This window comes from Centroberyx affinis, unplaced genomic scaffold (genome assembly GCF_046629955.1).
Source record: "Centroberyx affinis isolate AG114_WGS23_722 - 3 ecotype Tasmania unplaced genomic scaffold, CSIRO-AGI_Caff_v1 ptg001420l_1, whole genome shotgun sequence".
Lineage (NCBI taxonomy): Eukaryota > Metazoa > Chordata > Actinopteri > Beryciformes > Berycidae > Centroberyx > Centroberyx affinis.
Genome location: NW_027279897.1, coordinates 19,254 through 46,804, shown reverse-complemented (window position 1 = coordinate 46,804; position 27,551 = coordinate 19,254). Strand labels below are relative to the sequence as shown.

Below are 27,551 nucleotides of genomic sequence, written 5' to 3'. Positions count from 1 at the left end.
AGGTGTTTTCACCATTAACTCAAATAACCTGGATCCAACTACATAAAGGTTAGCCCAATTCTTACCATCTACACTAATATTTGTGTTATTCTGCTGCCTATGAACAAAAAGGACCAGTGTAGCGTTCGACCAAAATGGGTTTTTGCAGACTGATAATGATAGTGATATTTTTAGACCAAAGTGGCCAATAGCCAATATTTTGTGCGCATATTCAATATCTTTAAATGTGACGATTCATTCCAAAAACTACAAGTTTTCAGTGTTTTCCCCCAGGATTGTATTCTTGTCAGGGTGGTGAAGAGGGATCATGGGACTCTAAAACTCTCCATTGAAACCCAGACCAATGAAATTATTTTAGGGTTAGTGGCTCTTAAAGGCAGGGTGACCCACCACTCCTACTGAATGGTAGGGAAACTGTGGGGTACATGAGGCTCTTAGATGAGGAATTAAATTTAAAAAAACAAAAAAACAAAACATGTTTCTGCTCCTCACTCCCACCAGGTGAAAGTTGTAACAGGGTACCGAGGCTGAGGAGGCTGCTGGCATGCAACTCTGCAGCAGGATGGTGTGTGAAGCTGAGGCAGGGTGGAAATATTTAGACAGCCAGGACAGCCAGATAACAAGCCACAAGCTTTTCAGCACTGGCAGCATCTCATCTAACCATGCGAGATACTGTGGGCGCCATGGGCAAACTGATTCGGAATTCACATGACAGATGAAGATAATTTCTGTCATATTCTCTCATATATGATAACAGAAAATGATATATATAACCATGCCACACTTACCGCTTTACTGCATAGGACACCGCGTTCTGAATATAACGTTATGGCTGCAAATACACAGTCAACTAGTCCTGCCGTTACATCTTATCGCAGGAACATACGTGGGATGCTAAGCGAAACAAACAGAGATAAGAGAGTATAGAGATGGAGAAGCTGAGGAGGTGGAGGGTAACGTTAACTGATACCTCAGGTCTTGCAGGCAGTCTGGTTAGTCCCTGGTTATTACATAATCGTACTGACTGACGCCTGACTGCGGAGTCACTGTTGTCAACTCGCCACACAGTGCGATTAGCAGTCATGCTAGCTGCATTCTGCCCATGTTAGCAGACAGCAAATGGCTCCAATGCAACGTCGGTTTCGTTTCATTTTCAATGTCGCACTCACCTTTGCTTCACTTGGGATCTCCCGGTACGTAGCCAAACGTTGACCGGTTCACGGAGGGAAAACGTTGAATGCAAAATATTCAGTGTGTCGCTGGGTAGGCTGGCTGACGACGGTTAACGTTTATTTTGCGTTGACTGTTAGCTAGTAGTAACAGCTAGCGTCCTCCTGAGGCTAACGGCATCTGCGGGTCCAAATAATGTTTGGCAAGTTAAATGAAATCCATAATTACTGGTTTGTTTTCCTCAGTCTTTGCCACTGAAATTCAGCCAACTTGGTAACCAGTCTGCACGGTTGAGTCGGCGGTTCGTGTGTGTGTGGACCACTGTCAAGCCGCTCAAAATACATATACCACTTCCGGTTATGCGTTTCAAAAATAAAAGTTGGTTGTTATTGTTATTAATAATAGTAGTTGTACTTGTACTGTTTCCATTGTTCTCTCTTTTCCCTGTTGTTTTCAATAGTGTTCTGTTTGACTGTGAAACTCTTTGTGAATTATTTTCATAAAGTGATATATAAATAAATGTTATTATTCAGAAGTGATCATTTCTGGGCTTTTATTTTGAAAGCAAACCTACCCAACTTCCTGACATAGTATGGTTATCTGTAGTTAGCTTGACGCAGCAACAGGAAGCTTCTTCGTTCTTCCAGTCGGTGATGATGTGACACGCCTGGCTGGACAGGACGAACACACACACACACACACACACACACACACGCCTCAGGTCAGTTCAGTTTCAGTTCAAATACTCCTCACTGGCATGATTTACAAAGTACTCCATACCAAAGCAAAGAACAACAAATAAACACAAATTCACTCAGATTCCCATGTAATGGTCCAATAATATCAAATCAACCAGACAATTAATCATTCTGTATTCCCAAACTATTTTTTCATTGCTGTCCCTCCTGTCTGTAGTTTTTATTTATTTATTTATTTATTTTTTTGATGGGGGAGGTATGCCCTGTTATCATCCTAGAACGTGGATACTGCATGAATAACACATTTATAGCATTGCCTCTGGGTGACCCCCTAATGAATAATCACTAATATTCCTATAATATCCCTATAGTGTGTCTGTGGAACTCAGTAGTGGATTTATCATTACCTTATGATAATATGGTATTTCTTTTCTTTTCTGGTATCACTACAGTACTCCTATAATATTCCAGCATGGACTCGTAGCTCTGCTGTAATATCTGTATGGCATCCTTCTGAAATACACAGGATTGCTGCAGTTGTTTTCAGTCAGGGAGCTGTAACAGGGACTCTGCCAGCTTGTTAGTAAAGAGTGACGTTCAGTGGTTGATGAAGGTGTTGCAGAATCACATGTGATGGTACATGGAGGACATCCAGAGGCACAACTGAGGAACTGCAGGGTTTTTACATGCTTTCCATGGTCAAAAGAGCTGCTGAGGATAGACTGGGTGGATCTACAAGTCAAGTCAGTATCAGAATATCAGTCAGTCAGTGTTGTCCACCTCTGATATGATGGAGGTTCCTCTTGACCACAGCTACAGAAAAACAGTATAAAACCTGACATGAAATTCTATTTTCTGTGCACATTATATTTATTCATTTAAATGTTCAGTTATGTTTTTTTGTAAACAAATTCTCAATTTAAAGCCCTACACAATTTTGCTTGAAAGAACTGCTAACCCCAAAAGAGTTTCATTAGTTTGGGTTCTGGGGGGAAACTGAATAGCCTACTAGTCATTTTGTGGCACGCAAAAGGGTCAAATGTAAAGATGCTGAATATTGACACAAAATATTGGCAACTTCAGTCTTAAAATATCAGTATTGGCCTTCAAAAACTCATATCAGTTGAATCCCAATACATACATAGGCCTACATACATACACATACATACATACATACACAGATACATACATAGTACATAGTGTTCACCCAGACTGTATGTATGTTAGTTGCAGTTGGCCAAGAGTATAGGTGGCTCTTGTCTGGGTATTTATCATTTCAACCTACTGTACAATATAGGATGGTAGGGTCAGTCTCCCCCTAACACACACACACACACACACACACACACACACACACACACACACAACATGATATAATGATGGTCATATGATTTCTTGTGTAAAATATGACCTATTCCTCGGTGTCTGATAGTGTCATAGTGTGTTATAACCCAGCTAGGTGAGCAGCATGCTGTCTGACAGCAGCTTCTCCCCCTCCTGTTTGTTTCTCTCTACACAGCCGTTCGTTCCCACAATGCTCAGCGAGCTTGACCACCAAGATGGCCGACGCTATGGAGGAATATGAGAAAGAAGCTGGCTGCGTCCCTATTCTCCATCCTGAGGTATGCTCCGCGGTGTTGTCGTCCTCGCACGGACAGATAAATGCACATAAACGCGTTACATCCGTCTGTACCTGCGTAGCGGCGTGATTTCGCCGTGCTTTTGGGAAACTCCGATGCCCCCTGCATCATCACCGAGGGGGGGTGGCAGCTAACGATGCTAACGTCGCTAACGCTAGCCCCCCTCCTGCTGCATAGCCAGTAAATGCTAGGCAGATGTTAATGTTAACGGTAAGCTAAGCTACTGTTATCCGTGGTAACAAGGCCTTGTAGTTAGTTAACAAGCTAGCTGTGTTTAGTCTAAAAACGCGAGAATCAACGGTTAATCCTGTACAGTTACACGACGTAGCTTCCTAGCTAAACTGGTAGTTGCCCGTTTAACTGCAGTGATGTAGTGGCAAATGTAAAGGTGTGTAAACTGTGACCTCCAGTCGGTGATCATCATGACGAAAACAGACACATATATAAACAAAACTCGGTCCTGTTTTCAGAGCATTATTTATGCCCCTTTTTCCGTTAAAGACATTGCCGTTGTACGTCTTACATCACTGATACTACTTGCTACTATGAATTTACATCAGTAAGATTTCTGTCAACCAAGAAAGGTGGGTGGGTGAGCTCTGTTCCTGAAATAAAAAAGGGGTAAACTGAGTTCAGGTTGATTTACCCTCCACTACAGTCTTCGTGTTAGCAAGGCCGTGTAGTTGACAAGTTAGCTGTGTTTTCCTACCATCTAACAAGAAATAAATCCTTTAAAGTCACACGGCATTAGCTTACTAGCTAAACTGGCAGGTACATGTTAGCCGTCCCAAGAGGACCAAGGCAGCATCCTCCCATTCTGTTTCCTGGTTAGCTATCTTCATTCAGGGTTGTAAACCCATTTAAACTCGAGTTATCCACCTGTTTTTATTTGCCTTTTAGAGTTTACCCACCTTTTTAGGCTGACATATGTCTTTATAAGTCCATAGTATACATGGTAGTGTCAAACAGATGTAACGTTTATATGGGCAGAGTCTCTTAAAAGCATCAATTAATGATTTCCTGAAAATACAACTGTTTTGTGTTTATATTGGTGGTTGTTTGCCTTATGATGATTACTGACTGGAGGTCACAGTTTACACACCTCTTTTTACAGTTTACACACATTTTTATTTACCACTACATCACTGTAATATTATAGCTAAGTAATGTGTACAGGGCTGTAGCTAGCTGCAGAGCCTATGCACTTGCAGATCCATTGTAGCTTATGTTTTGCATCTTGATAAAACATCCTTAGGGCTTGTTCATCAGGCTTGTTCAATAGCTTTGTGTAGCAGCAAATCAGGGCATTAGGAAGGGGTCTGTGTGGTAAACTGTCCGTGGCTTGCTTTCTTCTCAGTGAATCTTTATGCTGTCTTGCATAATCTCTAACCAGCAGGTCAAGTGGGCCAATTTATCCTCTGCTAGATGGGCCAGGCAGTCACCATTAGTTCTGGCTATCCATTGGTGGCAATAGTTTAAATGGCTCATGTGTTGCTTTTTGTGTTAAATGTCCAGTCTATCCCAGAGATACTGGCAGGTGTGTTTACTTGTAAGCTTTGAAACATGATACATTAAATCCACCCCAAAAATATTCACATGGTAATCCTATGCTCTTGGACTGTTTTGTCTAGGTCTGTGCACACAAGTAGGACTTTCTCAAGGCAAGAGAACTAAGAATATGGGCACATTTTCTTCCCAGTTGCTGTTAACACTGCAATTAAGTAAAGCTTGTTTGGGTGTAAAGTTTCACCCTGTTCTTCACTAAGTCTGTTTCCCTTTCATTGCGACTGGGGTGGCTCCAGAAAGTCTCTCTTGATGGCGTCACAGATTAGTCTTTTCTTCCTGGATTCCTGCTTTGAGAGCGAGTTGTTTGTATCGGAAGAATTGTCCCAAGATGTTGGCCATAACATGTAAATTCTGTTAAAGGATGAATTTTCCGCTTCTCATCATACAGTATCATCCCATCTAAAAACCAAACTGACTCAACTGCCAACACAATGGTGAATGAAAAGACCCTGTGGCAGCGGAGATGAGGGTGTAATCAGAAACCATGTGACATGAGATGGCTATAGTTCACCCTGAAGTGAATTGGGTGGCAGTGGCACTTATTAACCAGGTCTAATTATGTTAGCTGGGCTCAGTAATCATTTACTGATTAGTGGGTTGGCCTGGATCGAGAAAGACTAACAAATAACTAAAAGGTTGTTGGTTCAATCCCCTGTATGGACTGGAGGTTTTATTTCAGATGTAAACTGGTGACTAGAAACTCTGGTGCACTGACCTCTGATGAGATGCATGTGTATAGATGGCCGTGTGTGTGTATGTGTGTCATAGGGATATGCAGAAAAGCCAATTACCTTGTGGAAGTAGGTCAGTGAAGTCATCTCAAATTTGCATTTCAGGCATTTACCTGAAGCTGTTATCTAGACTGGCTTAAATGTGAGTGTTTACAGTCTTCATCAGTGTTTATCTCCTCTCTTGCCCTGTTGTGTCACAGATAAAATGCTTCCTCTCTGTGGTACTATATCACTTGAGCCAAGACTGACATAATCAACCCATTGCTAGCTGATTGTGGAAGATCTTGCCTCTTTGACACTTGTGAACAGTCAGCTTCATAACAGGGAGGGGTCTCTTAATTAATGGAAACCACCATCTGTTCCTTCCTTGCTCCCTTGACACACAGAATTGTCAGTGATTCGTTTCTTTGTTTGTTTGTCTGGATGTCACTGCTCCATGTGACCACAATGTTTGAGAGAGAGCTCAGACCAACTTGGACCAAGCACCAGTCTGGGCAACACTGCTGGAGACTGAGCCAGGGCCCAGGGGCAGTAGCTGTCTCTGTAGTGAAGGGCAGAGCGAGCAAACCAGTCAGCCAGTTAGGCTTACTTGCTGGATAGAGCTACATGTTTGTCTTGCTTTTTAAGACTGATTTTTAAAAACCTTTAGGCCTATTGTAGATCAGAGAAACGATATATGGCATTTATATATTGCATGTGGTTGACACCCTTATCCAAAGCACCTTACGGCACCATGACTACATACAGTATTAGCATGGGTGGCTCCAGTGGGGCCCTGCTTTACTCATTGTGCTACACAGGGAATGGAGTCCCGAACCCTGGCAGTGTTAATGCCTGGCTATATCAATCTCCACAAAACCACAACTCTGAATTCCACTTAGTCCTGGGATTTGGTTCTCCATCCTTGTAAGGGTTAAACTGTTAAGTGACATTGTCTGCCATGAGTTTAGAGGCCCCACAGCCACTAGATTTCCTCAAATCAATCACAGCATAGATGGCATTCATAAAATTACCTTTTCTCTTCTTCAGGGATACGGCTGCCTCATTTATTGAGCACATCTCCTGTGCTCAATGAACCTGTCGTATTGTAAGAATGTGTCTGACAGTGGTAGCGTCATCATGAATTTGGTTTGTTTTCTTGTTTTCCTGCACGCGCTTGGCTCAGAGTTACTCTTCTTTTCACTCGTGTGGTGGGAATCTAGGTCATGTCTTAGACTGTAGTGAGAGCTGAGAGAGGCAGAGTGTACAAGGCACCTGGATTAAAGCATCTGAAGTTCAGCCGCACACTCAAAGGGGCGTTGCACCTCTTCTCTCAGAACCATTTTAACATGTTGCCTAATGAATTCAGATACCACTGCAAACATTTCCTATCTCAATTCATGTAAAGGGGAAAATAAACCGTCCGCTCCTGCTCTCATTTGAAAATGCAAATGATTGTTTTTGCATAGTAGTTTCATAAAGATAGGAGACTAGCTCAGTCACTCGATTTGCAACTTCAATTGAAGCGCAAACTGGAAAAGCCTCTTTCTATTTCCTTGGGACATTGTCATTGTTTCCTTGATGACTAAAGAGCCTCTCCTCTGTCCTGCTGGTCCACGGATGCAAACTGTGGCTGGCATATTGAATTAGTCCTTCCAAATGGCCCTCATTTTAGATTGAATCTGGTTGTGAGCGTCGGCTGCAGCTAGTCAGGCTGGAGAAAGCACACAATAACAGTACAATCTAGTCTAAGCAGCACAGTCAGTGGAGGTGTTACTGCCTGAATAAATGACAAGCATGACACTTGTAGGCATTAGAGATCTCCCAAACAAAACTGCTTTGATTATTTGTTATGCTCTCTGTTGTCCAGATAAAAAAAATCAAAATGTTGAGGCTTAAACTGAGGCTTAAAAATTGAAAAAATGATTCTGCTGTTGCTGCTACTACTACTACTACTACTACTGTTACTCCTGTTACTACTATTGTTTTTATTGCTACGACTACTTCTATTGCTACTATTGCTTATACTACTGTGCTACTACTATTACTGCTGTTACTACTGCTACTATTGAGACTACTGCTACTCCGAATACTACTATTATTAATAATAGAACAAGAGTGATTTAAAAGAAGATACATAATTAGCTAGTCGTTCCTCTGTGAAAGCATTTGACAGTCAGTCTGCTATTTGCCACACCATACCTTTTGGTTTTTCAGATTTGGAATTGGTCAGTAGTGGTGCTGTCCAACATTTTTAGCTCGAGGCACATGACCTCCACCCCCCAAGGAGTGGTTGCCATATGTCCAACTGACCAACTCAACCAAGCCTGCTTCCTCTGCTTCCTCACTAAACAGATGAGCTTCCAACCTAAAATCAATGGCTAGCGTGAAATGGATAATATGTTTAATGGATAATATTATCTCCTCAACTCACTGCCGCCTGCCCGGTTGTTGTGTGCATCACCAGCTAGCAGATGCCTAATTAAGAGGCTAAAAAAATGCGTAGGCTGCAATTATCGCTTCAGTTACAAATGCTATCAGCAGCTTTTTAGATCGCAGGAGGGAAGGAAGAGAAGGAGCACGGCTGTCATGGTTGGCCCCGGGTCAAAGGTTATCTCCAGGGAGCGTGGAGAAAGTGATATAACATCTGTGTGTCCAGGGTTTAGAGCCAAGCCCTCTTCCCCCTCTCCCCCAACAGACAGGAGAGTGCTCTCTCTGTCTGAGAATTGTGAGTGCTTTCTCTCGATTGAATATTCAGATGAAGGAAGTGGCTTTGAGTTCCCAAATCTGTCCGAGGCTTTGTCCGTCAGGCCGTTTTTAGGAAAAACCTCAGCGGCGTCATGATCGTAATTGACTCGCTCTCACCTGCCCCCTTTTTTCTCTTGCAGCCAGAAGCTAGCTTTCCAGATAGGCAATCGCCCCAAATATCACAAGAATAGTTACAGCAAGTCCTGTGAATTGATAAATTACCTCAGTCTTGAGAAAAGAAGATCCCGCACACTGCTCTTGCTCAGCATCACTATTTATTGATCATACTGACGTGATAATCATAATGTGCGGGATCTTCTTTTCTCAAGACCGAAGTGATACTTTCCCACGCACCTGCATCGGAGATAGTTGGATGTGCAAATATCTCCATGGAAAAAGCATAAAAGCCTCCTGGCAGGTTTGATACTAGCAATACAGGGAATAAATACAAGCGGTTCACCTTATATCCCCTCTTTCACACCTTCCTCCTCCTCCTCCTCCTCGATCTAATTTAATCTGTTCAGTACAATCCCTTCTCCTCTCTCCTTAGTTCTTATTTTCCTATTTATTTTCCTAGCACTTCTCATTTATATGATCATTCAAGGGTCACAGCAACATTGTCAGGCCCCTGTGGCTCTGAGCCTTGTACTCCTTACTATTGTTATACCTTTAATGTTGTTGATCAAGGAATTGAAGCTTGTCCCACTGTTGAACTTATTGTAAGTCACTCTGGATAACGGCGTCAGCTAAATGCCTAAAATGTTTAGGTTTAGGTTGTGTCACCCATAGGCCAAATCATATTTTGGGTCAGCTATATCATGATATTAAGCTTTTTCCAGTAAAGGATCGATATGTATGACTGATTTTGTTTCGGTCAGTTATTCTACTGTGACTTGTGGCCCAACCTGTTACCAGCTAAAGCTCTTTCAACACTTCTCTACACCTGGGCTGCTGTCAGTGAAGAATACAGCATGGTGTTCATATTCAACACAACACTCTTACACTATCGTTACACTTTTCATTTCCTGGTGATTTTTGAGGTCTGATTCTAAAGGTCAGACGTTATCAGATTACATTGCTGTATGTCCACACACTTAGCCTAAAAATGCTGTTATGCATCTAATGTGGCTGTATTTATTTTAAGCATTTTGATGGCGTCTTGCTTCTGTAATTTCGACATATTTCTGGTTGAAACAGGATGTTGGGACGGGACATAATGCAGGGAGGTGCACGTGACAAACACCATGACAAACATGAGAAGTGACTTGAAAGTGAAAGTGATGCTAGACTCCATTCCTCCTCCAGCGTTTAATGTTGAGCTTCACAAATTCCAGATTCTTCTAAATGAGCAAATTCCATACAAGCCTGACCACCTCCATGTCTGATTCTGAGGATCCGATAGCAGTGTGAACAAAGCCTGATTTTATTTATTTACTTTTTTATTCAGTGTGTGTCCAGGCCAGTCGCTTCACCAGCTCGCATTGTAACGGTAGCAGGAGCTCACCACCACTGTCAAACATTTCTCCATCACAAAGTACACTTGCACCGCATCTGAGAGTTGTGTCACTCTATACCTCCTGTCCCCTCTACCGCTCTCCCCACCCACACACTCACACCTTCCCCCACCGTTCCCCGCGGTGTCAGAATTGCTGGCTCAGCACATCACCCCCGGCTCTGTCAGGGAAGCCCAAGATAAACTCAGAAGCGGGAGGCAGTACGGTCGGTGCAGCTCTGAGTCTCCGCGGCCCGGAGCTCTCGCCTCAGGCTGAAACCACCAGCTCCTTTTTCACAGGCCTGTCGTGTCCTCGGCCCCCAGAGGCTCCGACACTGCCGATTATTCCTCATCATTATATGCATGTAGGCAGCAACAGAGCCAAAACCACTTAAATGCCTGTTTGATAGTTTAAACAAAACATTCACTCTTTTAGGTGGTAGTGTTGTGCAAATATCAACATTTTTATTTCAAGATTCATACCTGACGAACGTCTTATAGACCGAAACATTGTATGCATTTTCTTGGGATAAAGTAATTTTTGCAAGTTAAGACAGTGTGCAGGACTTGATTTCCTATTCAATTTTAGGATTGATGCCAGTCCAGGCATCACAGTTCTGTGTCTAAATACAGATACAAAAGCAAAGAAAATAAGAGCTGAACCTAAAACCCTGGTAATGTTAGTGCCTTGCTCAATCCATTGAGCCACACAGGGATTTGAACCCCTGACCCTAGCCGTGTAAGTGCCCTATTTCAGTCAGTAATTCCAGTAATTGTTAGATCGCTTGCTTATTACCAGGCATATAAACAATCTCCTTGATGATTTATTGTTGTTTATTTACTTGTTTCAGTTCTATATGAATAACATCCTGCAGAGTTTGACCTGCAACTCCCCTCAAATGTTACTCTGTAGCAGTGGTTCTTAAAGGTGGGTTCTGGGACCCCTAGGGGTCCTTGAATGTGTTCCAGGGGATCCCCAACAAAATGAGAAATGGTTTAATTTCACTGTAATTGAATTCACCACAGATTATCCCAACTAGAGAGTGTCTGTCATAAATTTCACTCTCACCAGTATTATCTCCTTGTTTACAGTGTAAACAGTTACACAATTCAATACTAAATCAACAACAACAAAATGACCATATGTGGGGTCCCTTGGACACATTCTTCTCAAATGGGGGTCAGTTGCATAATTTGGCACTACATGGGGTTCTGTGACATGAAAATGTTTGAGGCCATCAGTGTTAAAAGTGTAGTTGCTACCAGATTTGCTTTTACAAAACATTGACAAAGAGGGTTGACTACTTGCTTACATGAGATATTTCTGCATTTAATTTGTTAAAAATTGGTTAAAACGTCTAAAAACATGTTGTCACTTTGTCCTTATGGGATATTTTGTGTAGATTGTTGACAAAATGCCAATTTAATCATCCATATTATATTCAATCTGTAATACCACATAATGCAGGGGAAAAACATCAAGCAATACCTTCTGAAGGCACTGTATGCATATAAACATACACACACACACACACACATACATATTCCTACCTGATGCCCACCCCACCCCCCTCTGCTACTGATCAGTGACTGCATCTAGATTAGTGATACTGTCATCATCAAATGGAAAGTACATTAATCCCTCCATTAACCTCTGTGTCTCAACCCGGACACTTGCAGTGTAACGATGCTAATCCCAACCTCGGCTGCTAGAGAGCTTCTGCCAGAGTGTCAAGCATATCCTAATCCTGAAATGAGAAACAGTTGTTCAGTCTAGTCTACTATAGTTTATTTATATAGTGATAAAACGTGGAAGCACCGTGATAAGATACAAACACAGAAAGAAGAGAAACAAATGCCTCATTTGTGCATGAGATGAGATTAAAAAAACAAGAATAGGCTTATAAAAACACCTCGCATCAAAACCAGCACAAGAAACAAGCAAAAATCTAAACAAAATACATAAAGTAAGCACACAAGTGAATCGGATGACAGTCTAAAAGAGAACAGAAACATAACATGGTGGAAAACAGGGGAGCAAGTAAAAGTAAAATGCATGAAACAGTAAGGGAAATGACAGGAAATTTGAAATTTTATTTTTATTACTTTTTATAGCCTACATCTTGTTGTTCTATCGTTTTCCACCCTGTTGTTTCTGTTGTCACTTATGTTCTGTCAATTCAGTTGTTCTTTGTTTGTTTGTTGTTTTTGTTTGTTCTCTTTTGTTTGTTTTGAGTCAGTGTGTTTATGAGCCCTTTGTGTGTTATCCTCATTATCTCGCCAGCACAAATTGGTCATTGGTTTCTCTTCCCTCTGTGATTTTTAGCAATGTATTTTATGATAAAGATCAGTTTTTTAGTCTCCTGTGTTTTATCTCTGTGCAGATAAACTATCCTACACTAAACTAAACAAATTAGCATATCTCACTTGATAATATAGGTGTAAACGAGGACAGTTGAACATTGGTCTAGCTGGTTGGTTGTTGACCTTCTGATGAGGGATTTGAACAGACATGAGTAGGGATGCAAGGCATTCTGGGTGCTGTGTGTTTACCAGATGCAGCCCTAGTTTCCGGGAGAGGGGAGCTTAATTGCGGTTGCCGTGGCGTTGCCGTGGAGGCTAATTGAATGTGAGAGGCGGCACAGTCGGGTTGTGACAGAGCAGGGCAGCAGCACTGTGTTTAACTCTCTCCTGCTCCCTTTATTTCTCTCTCTTTACACACTGTGATCACAGTGGTTTATCATGCATGCTGAAGTGTCCTTGAGCAGGACACTAACTTACCAGCTCCAGGATGCTGCTCTGTAGGTGACCCTGACCTCTGACCTCTCAGTGGACAGGGCCAAGCCAGAAACAAAAGTCCCTACGGGGATCAACAAAGTATCACACTATTATATACATACTACTTTCAGCTACAGTGGGCATTCTAAGTGAAATGAGATATCAATATGCCAATTTGCTATGCTAAAGTTTAGAGCTGCAACGATTAATCGATTAGTTGTCAACTATTAAATGAATCTATTAAATTACTATTAATCTATAACTATTTTGATAATCGATTAATCGGTTTGAGTAATTTTTTTAAGAAAATAAGTCAAAAATTTCTGATTCCAGCTTCTTAAATGTGAATATTTTCTGGTTTCTTTACTCTATGACAGTAAACTGAATATCTTTGGGTTGTGGACAAAACAAGACATTTGAGGACGTCATCTTGGACTTTGGGAAACACTGATTGACATTTTTCACCATTTTCTGACATTTTATAGACCAAACAACTAATCGATTAATCGAGAAAATAATCGACAGATTAATCGACAATGAAAATATTCGTTAGTTGCAGCCCTACTAAAGTTACATGTAGAAATCTATTAATTCTTTTTGCGACCAGTAGGAATTGGAGCAACATCAACAGGTCTCTGGCTTTGATCAAGAATGCTATCAGCCTTTCGCTGATATACAGTATTATGGTCATTTTGTGCTATAGTGCAGTAAAAATGTTACTTATTGCCCCCATGAAACTATAAAATCATGATATACACAACCAGCCATGGATCAAATGCTATTTGCAAATAATTCTTGGCGTTTTAACCTGCTTGGAGTAACTGATGTGTGGGTTTTTCAACGTGACAGTCTGAACTTTCTGGCGCTCCTTGCCAATCCCACACATCGGCTGCAGTAGCGTGGGCGTTGGAAGTGCGATGGTGGTGAAGAGAGAGAGCTGAGCCACAAAGCAGAGCTGTGAGTTTACCGGTCAGCCTTCGTCCTGACCCTCACCTGTGGCCACGAGCTCTGGGTAGCGATTGAAAGAATGAGATCATGGATGCAAGCGGCCAGAATGAGCTTTCTCCGCAGGGTGTCTGGCCTCACTCTGTGTGACCGGGTGAGGAGTTGCTGGAGAAAAGGACGTCTGACCCAGATGACATGATGGTTAATGAATGGAAGTAAAGGTTAAAAAAGCGTACCTGTCTCTAATTCACTTTTCTGTCTCTTTCTCTCTCCCTTTCTCTCTTCAGGAAATCAAACCCCAGAGTCATTATAACCATGGCTACAGTGAGAACGTTGGCCGTAAAAGCCATGTGGACGACTACAGCACCTGGGACATCGTCAAAGCCACACAGTGAGTGGATAATATGTGTGTGTGTACGTCTGTGAGCGGATGTGTTTTTATTTTTAATTCGGAACTAACACCACCCCTGGCATCACTTTTGCGATTGTCCCGTTGTTGTGATTCAGCACTAGCTAAATGGATAAACAGTCTGTAAAATGTTTTCTGATAAGACAAAGAAAGCCTTGTCTGTCTTGTTATTAGATTGGAAAACAGATTTATGTTGTTTTGATTTGAGGTTAGGAATATCAACTTAAGGACTGTAATTGCCATGTCATGACCGAGTGAGGGTGTGTCTTTGTTTTGTGTGCGCGTCTGTGTGTCTGTTCATCTGTTTTTGTTTTTCTAAGCCGTCTGTTTTTGCGTGTGTGTGTGTGTGTGTGTCTGTCCTTATTTTGTGTCTAGGTTGTGTGTGTTTGAACTTGTACTGATGTCTGTGTTTGCACATCCGCTCGCGTCTGTTTTGTCTTTGTACGCATGCACATGTATTTTTGTGTGCGTGTGAGAGAGAGAGACCTTACTTTGCGCGCCCCCCCCCCCCCCCCTCAGGTACGGCATCTTCGAGCGCTGCAGGGAGCTGGTGGAGGCGGGCTACGATGTTCGGCAGCCAGACAAAGAAAACGTAACGCTCCTCCACTGGGCCGCCATCAACAACAGGATAGACCTGGTCAAGTGAGTCACATCCACTCATGCTATGAGGAGGGGGAGGGGGAGGTGTATTAAAAATGACAACTGAAGTGATTAACTCACTAATTTGTGCTTTTAGTGTGTGTAGTAGTAGCATTAGCAGTAGTAGAACTAGTACTAGTGGCAATAGTTGTAGCAGTACTAGTAGTATGATTAGATTAACGCAGCTAGACCAGGTTCTTCAGTAAATGTAATTTAAGTTTAATTTGATGGTTGTGTTTCTCCTTGCAGGTACTACATATCAAAGGGGGCCATAGTGGACCAACTGGGAGGAGACCTCAACTCCACACCTCTGCACTGGGCCACCAGGTAACACACACACACACACCACAACTAACATCTGCATTTTGGTGGACTTTTCGTTTTGATTGACAGAAAGTTCAACTCCATTGAACTTTTTCTGAACGAATGGATTTGTCACCGTCCATTTAGCCAGATACAGGTGTTCCTATGTTTCTTTTGAAAAAAATAGCGGCAAACACAGAGACAACGGAATGACCAAAACAAAGATAAAACGGAGAAAGTCAGGTATAACACAGGGATGATTTTAGGTTTACTATGTCAATTTCTTATTTTTTGTTATTTCTTACGGCACATTCACACAGGACGTGTAACGGCCCCCGAAGCGGAGGCCACTTCCTTTCGGCGCCTGCTTCCTTTCGGCGCCCGTGTTAATGGGTCAGGTCGTTCACACTGGCCGCTGCACGGCACGGAGCTCCGCTCACGGCTCGTGATCTGGAGCGCCAGTTTCGGCGTCTGGTCTATTTTCTCTGCGTGCCGTGGCGCGCGTTTCACAGGAAAACACCATAGAAAACACTAGAGATGGTCATATCTCCATTATATCACCACAGAAGCACAAATATATTAAATGATCAACTTACCAGGGTCTTCACTGTTGTTGTTGAATCCATCTGCACTGATGCAAGTTTTAAATGCAATACATTGTAGGATGATGATCTATCTGGTTTTGAATTATCACTTGCCTTTTGAAAGTTGCGTAAACAAGGATACATGTTTAGGTTTGTTTATTTATAGGCTACTTAATTTATTTAGGCCTATATGTCATTATGTAAAGAGATAGAGATAGAGAGAGGGAGGGAGAGAGAGAGAAAGCGAGAGAGAGGGGGAGAGAGAGATATCTAGGTCCCCTAGGCTTTCCTAATTATTGCCTGATCACAAGTCACGATTCTTGCTGAGAAAACAAATGAACGTGACAGCTTTGATATGAGGGAGTTTGTGAAGAAAGGGAGAAAGTGAAGAAGATGGAAGATATAGAGTTCATCCCTGATGTGGAAAAGTACAGTGAGCTGAGTGACAGCAGTGACCAGATGAAGCTTTGGTGTCTATTGGAGCACAATGTCAGCAGCCTACAGCCTGTTTCCACGGGGTTTTCTCCTCCTGTAGACCAGGAGAGCTGCTGGCTGGTGCCGAGAAATGCGCTTCCTGTGTGAACAACCCAACTGCGACTCGGGCGCGAAATTGCGGCTACACGTCCTGTGTGAACAAGCCGTTATACTGCATCCTCTGTTTCTTCTTCTCTCTATTAAGTAGCTCCGTTATGAGCACAGCCTTACTTTCCTATTCTTCTGCCTCACCATCATGTTAATGTTCCAAAACAGCCCAATGAAAGGAAATCTGTCTGTCAGTAATTTTCTGATGGATCCGTGTGGCCTTACAGTGCCATGAGTGCATACATGTTTAGCATGGGTGGCCCCAGTGACAGTGTTAGTGCCACACTCTACCCATTTAGCGAGAAAGTCATCACAACTCTACTTCTGAGCAGACTCTCCCACTCAACCTGATTATTATTAGACACTTTATTCCTCTCTCTCTCTGTCATGATCACTCACTGTAGCACTGTAAACACTAGACTGTGATGAAGAGACGGGTCACATGAGACCCACCCGCCCCCTCCCATGCAGCCAGGAGGGCTTCAGGCTCTCTCCTCCTGCATTATTGATCATCCACACCCTTTCTAGTGCACAGACACCCAGGAGTCTTGTGTCAGTGACCTTTTAAAGCCCCCAGCCTCGTCTGTATGTACCGTCTGTATGGCGGCCTAAAATGGAAATTTATTAATATGAAAATGTTGCAGGTTATTACTTTATGCATGGACTCCATTGCTGGGTGTTATTTGTTACGAACTGAGTCCAGTTTAACAAACAAAATGGTTACAAAATGCTTTACAGAAAACAAAGGTCACAAATACAGATTGAATACAGATAAGATACTGACTTTGGTTAGTATATCTTGGAATGTCATGCTGCTCAGACCCTGAAATCAGCTATGCACACACAATAAATACCTCTCAAGGTTTTTTGCAGTCCAAACGCTGGTACACAGTTTTCCCTTAGGCCAGTGTTTGTGCAGGACCTGGTTCAGGTTTTGACCCCCTAACAAGTGTATAGGAAAAGATCAGTACGTGACCAAAATGTTTTACCTGCCAAAACACCAGTGAATGAATGCTGTGATATTACACCGTTTTACCAGTAGCTAGAGTGCATTTCTGTCAGTTTACCAGTTTCATTTCAAACTTAATTGTCCTGTGGGGGAAATTTCTTTTGCAGACAGGGTTGGTAATAAAAACACATGAGGAAAAACTCAATATGTGCAATAAAAGCTCATGGCAAATAAACACAACTTGCACTACAGAGACAAACATGAGTTGAGAAGAAGAGCAGACAACCAATAGCTCAATATTGTAGCAGTAAAAAGCTCATCAACACAAAATACAAAGTTTGTATACAAGCATATGAGGCTACATCATTTAATGTGCGAAATAAGCAAGCTAATAGCAGTGGGAATCAATTAGAACCTGGTGTTTGGATTATTGAGTTTCGTCTCTCTGAAGTGGCAATCAGAGGCTCAAACTGCCCTCGAAGGTGGCAACCAGCTTTGGCCTTCCTCAGCACCTGCCTCTTAAAGATTTTTTCCTGCCTGGGTCACACAAAAAAATAGCCAGTAACCTGACTGGCTATTTTTCACTAAGCTCCCCAGTCTGTTTTTATTGCTTCAGCTTAAAAAGCCAAACGAGGCTACAACACAAAAGTTTAAAACGGATTTAGTAAAACCCAGATAAAACAAAGTCAGAGTTCAGTCAGTGTTTCAGGCTGAGAAATGAGGCCAGATGATGAATTTTCATTGTATTCATATGTTTTTGTAGCTGCGGGGGCAAAAGTCCGGGGATTTTGTGCAGCTCCAGTTAAGTTGAAGGACGTTTTGTTTTGTTTTGTGTGTGTTTGCGTCCAGACAAGGCCATCTATCCATGGTGGTGCAGCTGCTGAAGTACGGTGCAGACCCATCTCTGATCGACGGCGAGGGCTGCAGCTGCGTCCATCTGGCCGCCCAGTTCGGCCACACCTCCATCGTGGCCTACCTCATCGCCAAGGGACAGGTAGGAAATCCTGGAGGTTGGCCTGACACCCGCCAGTCTCTCTCAGTCGGTCGTCTCGTCACGTCAAACTGCAGACCTAAATTTGGCAGTTAAACGTCCCATTTCTCATCTGCAAACACGCTTACATTACATGACTTTAGACCTTTTCCGAATTATGATCCACAGGGAAATTCTTAAGACACACGATCCACAGAGCAGCACTTATTTCCCAAAATTTTCCAACTTTTATAAATGGTTCACCAGTTGTCTTCTTCTGCCAAAATACAGTTGTCATTTTATTAAAATACATGCTGAAATAGATGGGAACCGGTTGTGTCATATACTGTTAGGTTATACACAGGTTTGTCACCAAGTGCTTTATTGAAAACACAGAATACAAATGCAAACAAGGATGATAAAAAATGAGCTAGAACAATAACTGTCTGCAGAAGAAACAAGAGAATGCAGGAAAGTAAACAAAGAGAACTGCTGCTATTTCTGATAGCAGGAACGCTCTTATTCCAGTGTTTAACCCTTCTGTTTTACACTGAAACATACACTTCCCACATCGCTTTCTCCAGCCAAGTGGCCGATTGATACATATAAGCAAACAAACAAGCAACACGTTCTTGCTGTGTGTGGTGTGAAGACCTAAACTGTACACACTCCGAATTTGTTATTGTTATTTGTCCTTTCTTTTGTTCTTAGATCCTAATCCCTTTAGTCTCAGAACTTTATCCCCTTCTTTATTTGTTTTTTTTTTTCTTTCTGTGATCTTTTGTTCTTATCTGTATTTGTGTTCTTTGTTTTCTCTGAACCACTTTGGGACAAACCTGTCTGCTAAAAGCGCTCTGTGAATTTTAATTTTTCCACTGGTGCCGTCCACCAGGGGGCAGCCTTATCACTTCTCTTTCCCTGCTTCCCTGCTTCTTTTGCTGCTTAGGCTTTTTTAATTTCTCCAGTTTGGTCTTTTTATCTTGTCTGGTCAGGACGTGGACATGATGGACCAGAACGGCATGACTCCTCTGATGTGGGCCGCTTACAGGACACACAGGTGTGTGTGTGTGTGTGTGTGTACATGCACATGTAAACGTGCATGCATGTACCCACGATTGGAAGAAAGAGTGTGTGTGATTCAACCCCAATTGCCATGTAAACTGTGCCATCACTGGTACAATATCAGCCAGGACCCACATCTACCCTGTATTAAAGTACACTGGTCTGGAAAGTCTTGAAGTGCATGGGAAAAAAATTGCAATTTCCAGCTCTTGATAAATATGGAAATTGCACAAAAAAGTATGGAAAAATCCTGTGCTGTGTCGATATGCATACAACTACACATTTTCTATGGCTTTACACCCCTGTCATCTCACATATTCTGATATTTGTCACTGTGGAGAATAATCTTCATCTATAGCGTGATATGGCATCATTAGTAGGGGCAAGACGACTGTGTACTTTGTATTGATCACTAAAATCTTCAAAACAAATCAAGAAATTAAAGTCTGGAAAAGTGTGGATTATTGAAATTGAATCTGTAGAAACTATATTTGTCAGAAGCACTTTTAAAACAAATTTGACTTTGCTTTACTTGACTCGTGCCTCTATGTTCCAGTGTGGACCCCACCCGGCTGCTACTGACCTTCAACGTGTCCGTCAACCTGGGGGACAAATACCACAAGAACACGGCGCTGCACTGGGCCGTGCTGGCCGGCAACACCACCGTCATCAGCCTGCTGCTGGACGCCAACGCTAACGTCGACGCACAGAACATCAAGGTGACGCCTCAGTGCAGCGTCCACTAGGGCCGCAACATGACAGAGTTTACCGTCATACTGAGATATTTGAAGGCTTGCCATTATTGTCATCAGAATCAGGATCAGCTTTATTGGCCAAGTATGTACACATACAAGGAAGTTGCTCTCAATGTACTTACACAGAATAAATATATAGCTAAAAACAAGGACAAGATGAACAGAGGTGAACCTAAACATTTAACTACTATGTACAAATATGCATATATATATACATATGTAAACAACAGTAGGACAATAGTGCAATGGTGCAGAGTGCAAAGATGTTGGAATAAATATGGAGTTGTTGGTATACATGAGATATTTATCATGACAGCAATATTATCTTGACAGCTGTGTTTTTTGTGGCTCATTCTTTCTTGGTTTTTGCCAGTAAATATTAGCACAAACTGCACCTTACCATGTAAATCTGAACAATAATTAAAGGGGCCACATTTTAACATCATCAACAAATCATTGCCACATTACTTTTGACACGGTAGTATAATTGCTGTAAACAAATGAGATTATCACTAAGAAGGTTGGCAGCCTCTATCAGCCTCTACTTAAATTGTTTGGCACCGGGTCAAATTTTGTGGGTAATTGGCTGTATTGCTTTATGGTACAAAAGAGGAAGAGGGCGCTGTTCTTCCGATGCAAATAAAACTAAAGCTTTCAGAGTTTTTTTGCAATGGCGGACGGTGCACAAACTGTTGTTTTGTTGTGTTTTAGGGCGAGACGCCGCTAGACCTCGCCAAGCAGAGGAAGAACGTCTGGATGATCAATCACTTACAGGAAGCACGACAGGCCAAAGGCTACGACAGCCCGTCCTACCTGAAGAGACTGAAGATGGACAAGGTACACACACACACACACACTGAGACAGACAGAGAGACCTAGTGAATAAGTTAAGGAGTAGATACACCTTGCTGTCAACTTGGTCGCTGGGTCGTTCAGCTTTGGTATTTTTTGGCGGTCAGGATAGCGGTCCCAGTTGTGTCGTCAGCCTAGTCTTGTGTAGTTACAAAGTTTTGAGCATCACTAAATAAATCTTATTAATCAGCCAATTTCCTAGTGTTGTGACGATACCAGAATTTTGATTTTGATATCAGTACTAAGTTTAATATCTAGGGTGATTAACTTCAGACTTTGCTTCTAACCCACGTACCTTCCTGGTCCCTGGTTTGTCTCTGCTGAATCAGACGCCTGCTAACAGACCGGCCTGTCAGGGCCAAACTGCTGCCTCTTTGTTGACACGACAGAAGCACGGCGTGTCTGGGGTAGTGATTACCTCGTGTCTGAAGCCGTCAGTTTGTCTGCTGTTTACCACATTTCAAGGCCCTAATCAGAGAGACCCTGAGAGGAACTAGAGCACTCTTAAAATAAAGGGTTGCATTCAATGAGACAACTGGAGGAAAATGTAGAAACAGAGCAGGAAGCTAACTTTTTTTTTTATTGTCCAGTCTGGCCACAGTGGCTGGAAATTCACACATAACTCGACGCTGAACCTTCTGTCCTGTCTTTGAACTTACACATAGGCTTACCAGAGATGTGAATCTATTTAAAACAGACTTGCCAAACAGTAGTTACCAATAATCTTTAGTATTTGTTTTAATCTACCAAATGGGTGGGGTTATACTGCGTAAGGACAATGAAGATTGTGTCAGTTAAGTTCCCAATCACAGAAAAGTATATTAAATTGACTTTTGAATAGTCTGCAGCTTCAGGCACTCATTGTAATGTCCTGTGTGGCACACTTTCACACATGTGCTGCTCCAAGAAGGTAAAACAAACATAAAACAATATGTTAGAAGAACTTTCTCCAGTTCTGATAAAGAGCATCGAGCACAGGGAACATTGTTTTATAAACTGGTTACAGTATCTGCTTCAGCATAAAATATACCAGCTACTTTCACTATTGTATCAGCCCAACAGCTCTGTAGAAAAGAAGAAGATCTAATCCAAATTCTAGTTGTTAACCTGCCAGAGCGGCTGATACTAATGAGACTAATGTAACAGCCACAGCCAAAACACACCAGCATTTGGCTGTGGGTGACTCCCCACCCTGGTAGAAAGACGTGGAAATGTAAAATGATTATTGTGTGTTTCTGTTTGTTAATAGTGTCTACTACTACATAAAAACCTGCATCTCTGAAAGTTTCTGTATTTTTACATTTTGAAGAGCATGGATTTATAAACCTGACATTAATTATTATCATTATTATTACTATTAATCATCATTATTATGTTGTTTTTTTTTATTCTGCGTGAATCTGTCCTCTTTCCTCTCATCTGCTGGGATGTTATTAGTTGATCAAGGTACAGTTTATAGTTAGACAGTTATTTCATGTAGAAATCCCCATTGAAACTGATATCCATTCCCTGTGTAGAGGTGATGCTGATATGTCACTGTGTTTATAGATGCTACACCTAGATTATAGACTATAAACTACATCAGATTGAGGTCTGAGGTCTGAGGTTTGACCCACTTGTAGCACAGCAGTGTTAGACCCGCTCTAGTCAGTAGATCCACATTGGCCATTTGTGAATTTGCAGGTTACAGCTTCTTCTACAGTTTCTTGCGTTGCTGCCAGCCCGTTTTTATCCCTCCAAAGTAAATATTTCTTAGCATTTTACAATCTGACAGCTGAGATGGCCAAATGTGTGAAAGTTGTTTTTCATGAATAGAGAAATTAAGGTAACGGGTGGGATGGCTCAAAAAATCGTTGTCAAATCACTTCTGTTCTTTTTTTAGCATTATCTATTTAATAAAATAAAATAATGCTGTGAAATTTAACCACTTTAACCATAACTTTAACACCTTTGCTGCCATTTTTACACAACTTTTCTGGTATTCAGGATGTAAACTATTGGAAACACATACTGTATCTTATCTACCACAACATAGAAGTTTTAGGTCACAATTCATAACTGTCTGACATGAATTATAGCTCATATTTATACTTTTACAACGTGTTTTTAAAGTAGTTTTTAGCTAGATAGCTGTGGCTTGCAGAACCACAAATGCTCCATGGGACTCTTTTTTTTTTTTTTACTGCTCATTGTTTCTAAATTCATCTCTATCTTTCTGTCCTCCTGTGTTTTAAATCGTTTATCATGTTTATCATTATCACCACCATCAATCACCCTCCCATACACACACACACACACACACACACACACACACACACACACACTCACACAACTCCCTGCTCTTCCATCCATCACTTTCTTTTCTTTGATCCTTCTCCAATCTCTTCTTTTCATCAACTCTTCTCCGGTCATTCCTCTCCTCATTGTTCTTCTTCAATCCATCCATTTCTTCATCCACCTCTCTCTCTCTCTCTCTCTCTCTCTCTCTCTCTCTCTCTCTCTCTCTCTCTCTCTCTCTCTCTTTATTCCTGTCTTCTCCAACTTGTTCTCTCCTGTCTCTCTTCTCTCTCCAACTCTTGTTGATCTTTCTCTCCTCTGTCCAACTCTCACCTGTCTCTCTTCTCACTCTCTCATTACTTCATCTCTTCCTCTCAATCTCCGTCGATCTCTATCCGTTCGTTTGCCAATTTTCTCTTCACCTTTATCTTCCCCATTGGTTTCTCTTCTCTCTTTTTTTTCCACCTATCTGTCTTCTTTGCCTTTGCCTGTCTTCTTTAATCTTTCCTCTCCTCTCTCCATCTCTAACTCCCTCTCTTCTCCCTCCGTCCATTTCTGTTCTATTTCACCAATTACATTCTCTTATGTCTCCTCTTCTTTACCATCTGTCTCTCTCTCTTCTCTATCTTATCTCTTCTTCCCCTCGCTCCCCTGTTCATCTCTTCTCCTTCCTCTTCTCCTCCTCCTCCTCCTGCAGGAGTTCAGGCAGAAGGTGATGCTGGGAACGCCCTTCCTGGTCATCTGGCTGGTGGGCTTCATCGCCGACCTGGACATCGACTCCTGGCTGGTCAAGGGCATCATGTACGCCGGCGTCTGGGTCACCGTGCAGTTCCTCTCCAAGTACGTCACACACACACACACACACACACACACACACACACACACACTGTTGCCGCATGGAGTACTGGTACTGAAAAAGCAGCTCCAGTTTATCTGCAGTCCTTTAAACAGTATGAAAAAGCCTTAAATTACCATATTTTATGGGCTTAAATAGCATTATTTTACTTATACTGCCCATTTGTAGTTTTAGAGTGTTCATTAGAGCAATGTTCAGTTGGAAGTAGGCCGGTTTTGACAGATTGTTGTTTCTTTATTCTGGTGGTTAAATTGGTCTTAAATTTAATTCTATGTAGCATTAAAAAATATCTGAAAAGCTCGTAAGTCTGGCTTTCTGAAACCTGCAGATACCCTCTGTGTCTCATTTAAGAAATGCCACCATACTAGAGTTTTTCCAAAACTTTAAAGTATTTCACACTGTAGGTGCTGTCATCAGATTGCATACTCCTTGTTAAATCTTGTTCATTTACACACAGATGAAGTTTGCTGCTAAACGTTGCCCATCAGGAAATTATGCTCTATGGGAAAAACTTAAGTAAATAAACAAGACGAAGTAGTTTCTGTTCCTCCTCTTCAAAAGAAATATAAGCGGCTATTTGATGTCATATTTAGATTGTTTCAGTTGTGATTTGTTTTTTGGCTGTGATTACATTTTAGAGTCGAAACCATAATACCTGGCATGAGTATCAAAGTCAAACTCTGCTGTCGTGACAACACACACAGCATACACAACACATGCCGTCTCAACAGCACAAACACATATACATACTCACAGACACTCCTGCGTGTGTACACACACATTTAGTCTCCATAACAAACTCAAACACTCCCTCCCGTGCACTGATGCAAACACTCATTCACTCACACACACACACACACACTGTACCCCCTGCTTAAACCCCATTACCACTGCCATCTGGTCATGCTGGTCCACCTCTCTCTAATGTTAGCTCTGTGACTGCACTAACACACGTTAACCAACAGGACAATGTGTCCATATTAACATTTACTGACATTCTTTACATACTTCCTCGTTGGAAAAGCTGTTGTGATCTTGATTGCTGTTGAATGGCGGCCTTGCCGTGTCAACAGGTTACACTCTGGTTTATTTTTGCTCGCTGTCTGCAGTATTCAGATCAAAGACTTGGGTTTGCGTGCGTCCATATGTGCTGCAGAGCGTGGGTTTAATATCTGCTGGAACAATGCCCTAATGTATTGAACTATAACTCCTGAGCTGAGCTGCAAGCCAGCTTCAATGGAATAATAATGATATATATGCCATGTATAATATATGCCATTTGGTGGATGTTTGTATCCAAAGCACCTTCTGTACCATGAGTGTTTACCTCTTTAGCATGGGTGGGAATCAGACTTTTAACCCTGACAGTGTTAGTACCATGCTCCACCCACTGAGCATGCTGTTCGGCCAACTATCCTTGGATAAATAAAAGTTAAAGTAATAATCTTTGACATTTTCATATAAATGAATGTAAGTTTTGCTACTCTGTATCTCTGATTGATATAGCACAATGGCGGTCCAACCTATATCCAGTTCATGAGATCTGAATTCTGTTCTAAACAGCCGGTGTCTGGTAGCTCTTTCCTGGGAAAAATCCTCTTCCGCACAGGAAGTGATGCGTTTTACGTTTCCTGTTTGTTTGGAATAAACAGAAGAAGAAGAAGAAGAACTGGGTAGTTAGCATGAGCAGCGATAGCCACCATGGCTGAACAGACAGAGAAGAGAGAAACTCAAACTGCATCAACAGAAACTCCAAGCTCCGCCCACACTGTTTGATTGACAGGTGATCTCTGGGAAGTGCAGTGCAGGAACACCACAGAAATGAGGCTGAGCAACAAAGATGCTGCCAAAATAAAATAACCTCCCTCTCTCTCTCCTCTCTCTCCTTTCTCTCTCTCTCTGCAGGGCGTTCTTCGACCACTCCATGCACAGCGCTCTCCCTCTGGGAATCTACCTGGCCACCAAGTTCTGGATGTACACAACCTGGTTCTACTGGTTCTGGAATGATATCCTTTCTTTATGTCTGTTTGCCCTTAGACCGCATCTTAGACCGTTTAAGATCAGATAAGATGAAGCTTAAATGATCTCCATGGGAAAATTGGGTCATTGCAGCACCAAATAGTAAGAGGATACAGCAGAAGAAAAATAGAGTGTAATGAGAAAAATACAATCTAAGCAAAAAATATAGCCAATAGGGGTTATATAAGCTTATACAATCAACGTTTTCATGACATCAGGTAAGTTTACTTATCTAGACAGTGAAATCAATGAAATTGGTAGGATATGATTCAGAAATTCAGAGTTTTTTTTCTCCTAAATTTCCGACTTTAATCTCAGAAATTCTGCTTTCTCAATTAGAGGTTGAGGTTTTTGATTCCTCCCAGATCTGGGTGCCAGTCAAGTTGTAGCTTGGTCCTGCCCTCCTCCTCTTTTTACTGTCCAAGCCCTCAGAGTGACAGATGGGCTTCTCCCTCCTCCACCTGTTACCTTCTAGTCCTCATTTACCCACAGTGCACTTGTGTGTGATGTAGTACGCCGTAGCTGTGATACCTGCTGCTGCTCTCTCTCCCTCTCTGTGTGAGGGAGAAAACATCACGGCGAACTGCATGCCGGAATGAGCGCTTTAACGATGCTTTGCGTGTCAGCAATCATAGACATAAAGAACATGACTCGAGCTTTTCTGAATCTGTAGGATCTACTGGTAAATGTGGAACACATAATCCACAAAGCAGGACTTATTTTAATAAAAAGTCGGCTTGTAAAATTGATTTGTGCTGCTCGCCGCCACCTGCTATATTGCTTTTTGGTGGAAGAAGACAAAGGCAATAACAGGCAAAGCACTTAGAAATTTTGGCAGAATTGGTGAGGTTGAGTTACAAGCCAGATTCAGTGCAATAAAGGAGTAGGAAAAGGAGGAAGGTTAATGCTTAGAGCAAAAGGAATTGGTGGAAATTATGAGGAAATGATGCTGATGATCGCCTCCTCCTCCTTGTTGCTCTGCATAGCTATTTTATTCCATGAAAGAATCTTTGGACCTCAACAAAAAATGATTCAATTAAAACCGAGACTAAGATACGTGTCTAAATGAACATGCTGCTGTTGACAGTAACAGTACATGCTCAGTTTTCAGTGGCTGTTGCCCTCACTGACTGTGTGTGTGTTTCTGAGTCCTGAACAGGGAGCTGAGTGTGCAGCAGCTGCTGGGTGAAACCTAATGAAGCGACTCCAAAGAGTTTCTGTTAGCAGCAACATGGCGGCTCTCACTTTTTTTTTTTTTTTTTTTGTTCACGGAAGAATCGGCCCACTGTTTGGAAGCCGCTAATTGCAGGAAGCGAGAGGGGTTGATCTCGTTTGTGGAAGGCATTTAATTTTATGCCTCATTGCTCCACTAATTGGACGGGAGAGCAAGATGTTTTCAGCCTGAATTTATTTAAAAAAAAAAAAGGAAATTGTGCTCTTTAGGGATGTGATTTTTTCAGTTATTTTTGAATATATTTCTTTGTTTTTTAGTTTAATTTGTTTGATTTCCAGATTTACACCTGCAGTAAGCCCCACCCTGACACTGA

General features: G+C 41.9%; 2 protein-coding genes across 2 annotated transcripts in view; one reads left to right on the top strand and one right to left on the bottom strand.

Annotated features, from left to right (window-relative positions):
- LOC139649987 (oxysterol-binding protein-related protein 8-like) overlaps positions 1–1,473 on the bottom strand; it is a gene marked incomplete at its 3' end in the record, with an annotated part of 88,382 nt that extends 86,909 nt beyond the window's left edge. Inside the window, exon 1 of the mRNA XM_071526509.1 lies at positions 1,170–1,473. The remainder of the gene's footprint in view (positions 1–1,169) is intronic.
- Positions 1,474–3,427: 1,954 nt separating this feature from the next.
- The window catches only part of zdhhc17 (zinc finger DHHC-type palmitoyltransferase 17), a 39,209-nt gene continuing 15,085 nt past the window's right edge, over positions 3,428–27,551 (top strand). The window contains exons 1-10 of the mRNA XM_071526510.1: positions 3,428–3,490; positions 14,035–14,138; positions 14,676–14,798; positions 15,045–15,122; positions 18,063–18,207; positions 19,176–19,240; positions 19,802–19,964; positions 20,712–20,837; positions 23,827–23,969; positions 25,891–25,991. Coding sequence (XP_071382611.1) covers positions 3,428–3,490; positions 14,035–14,138; positions 14,676–14,798; positions 15,045–15,122; positions 18,063–18,207; positions 19,176–19,240; positions 19,802–19,964; positions 20,712–20,837; positions 23,827–23,969; positions 25,891–25,991 — 1,111 coding nt within the window. The remainder of the gene's footprint in view (positions 3,491–14,034; positions 14,139–14,675; positions 14,799–15,044; positions 15,123–18,062; positions 18,208–19,175; positions 19,241–19,801; positions 19,965–20,711; positions 20,838–23,826; positions 23,970–25,890; positions 25,992–27,551) is intronic.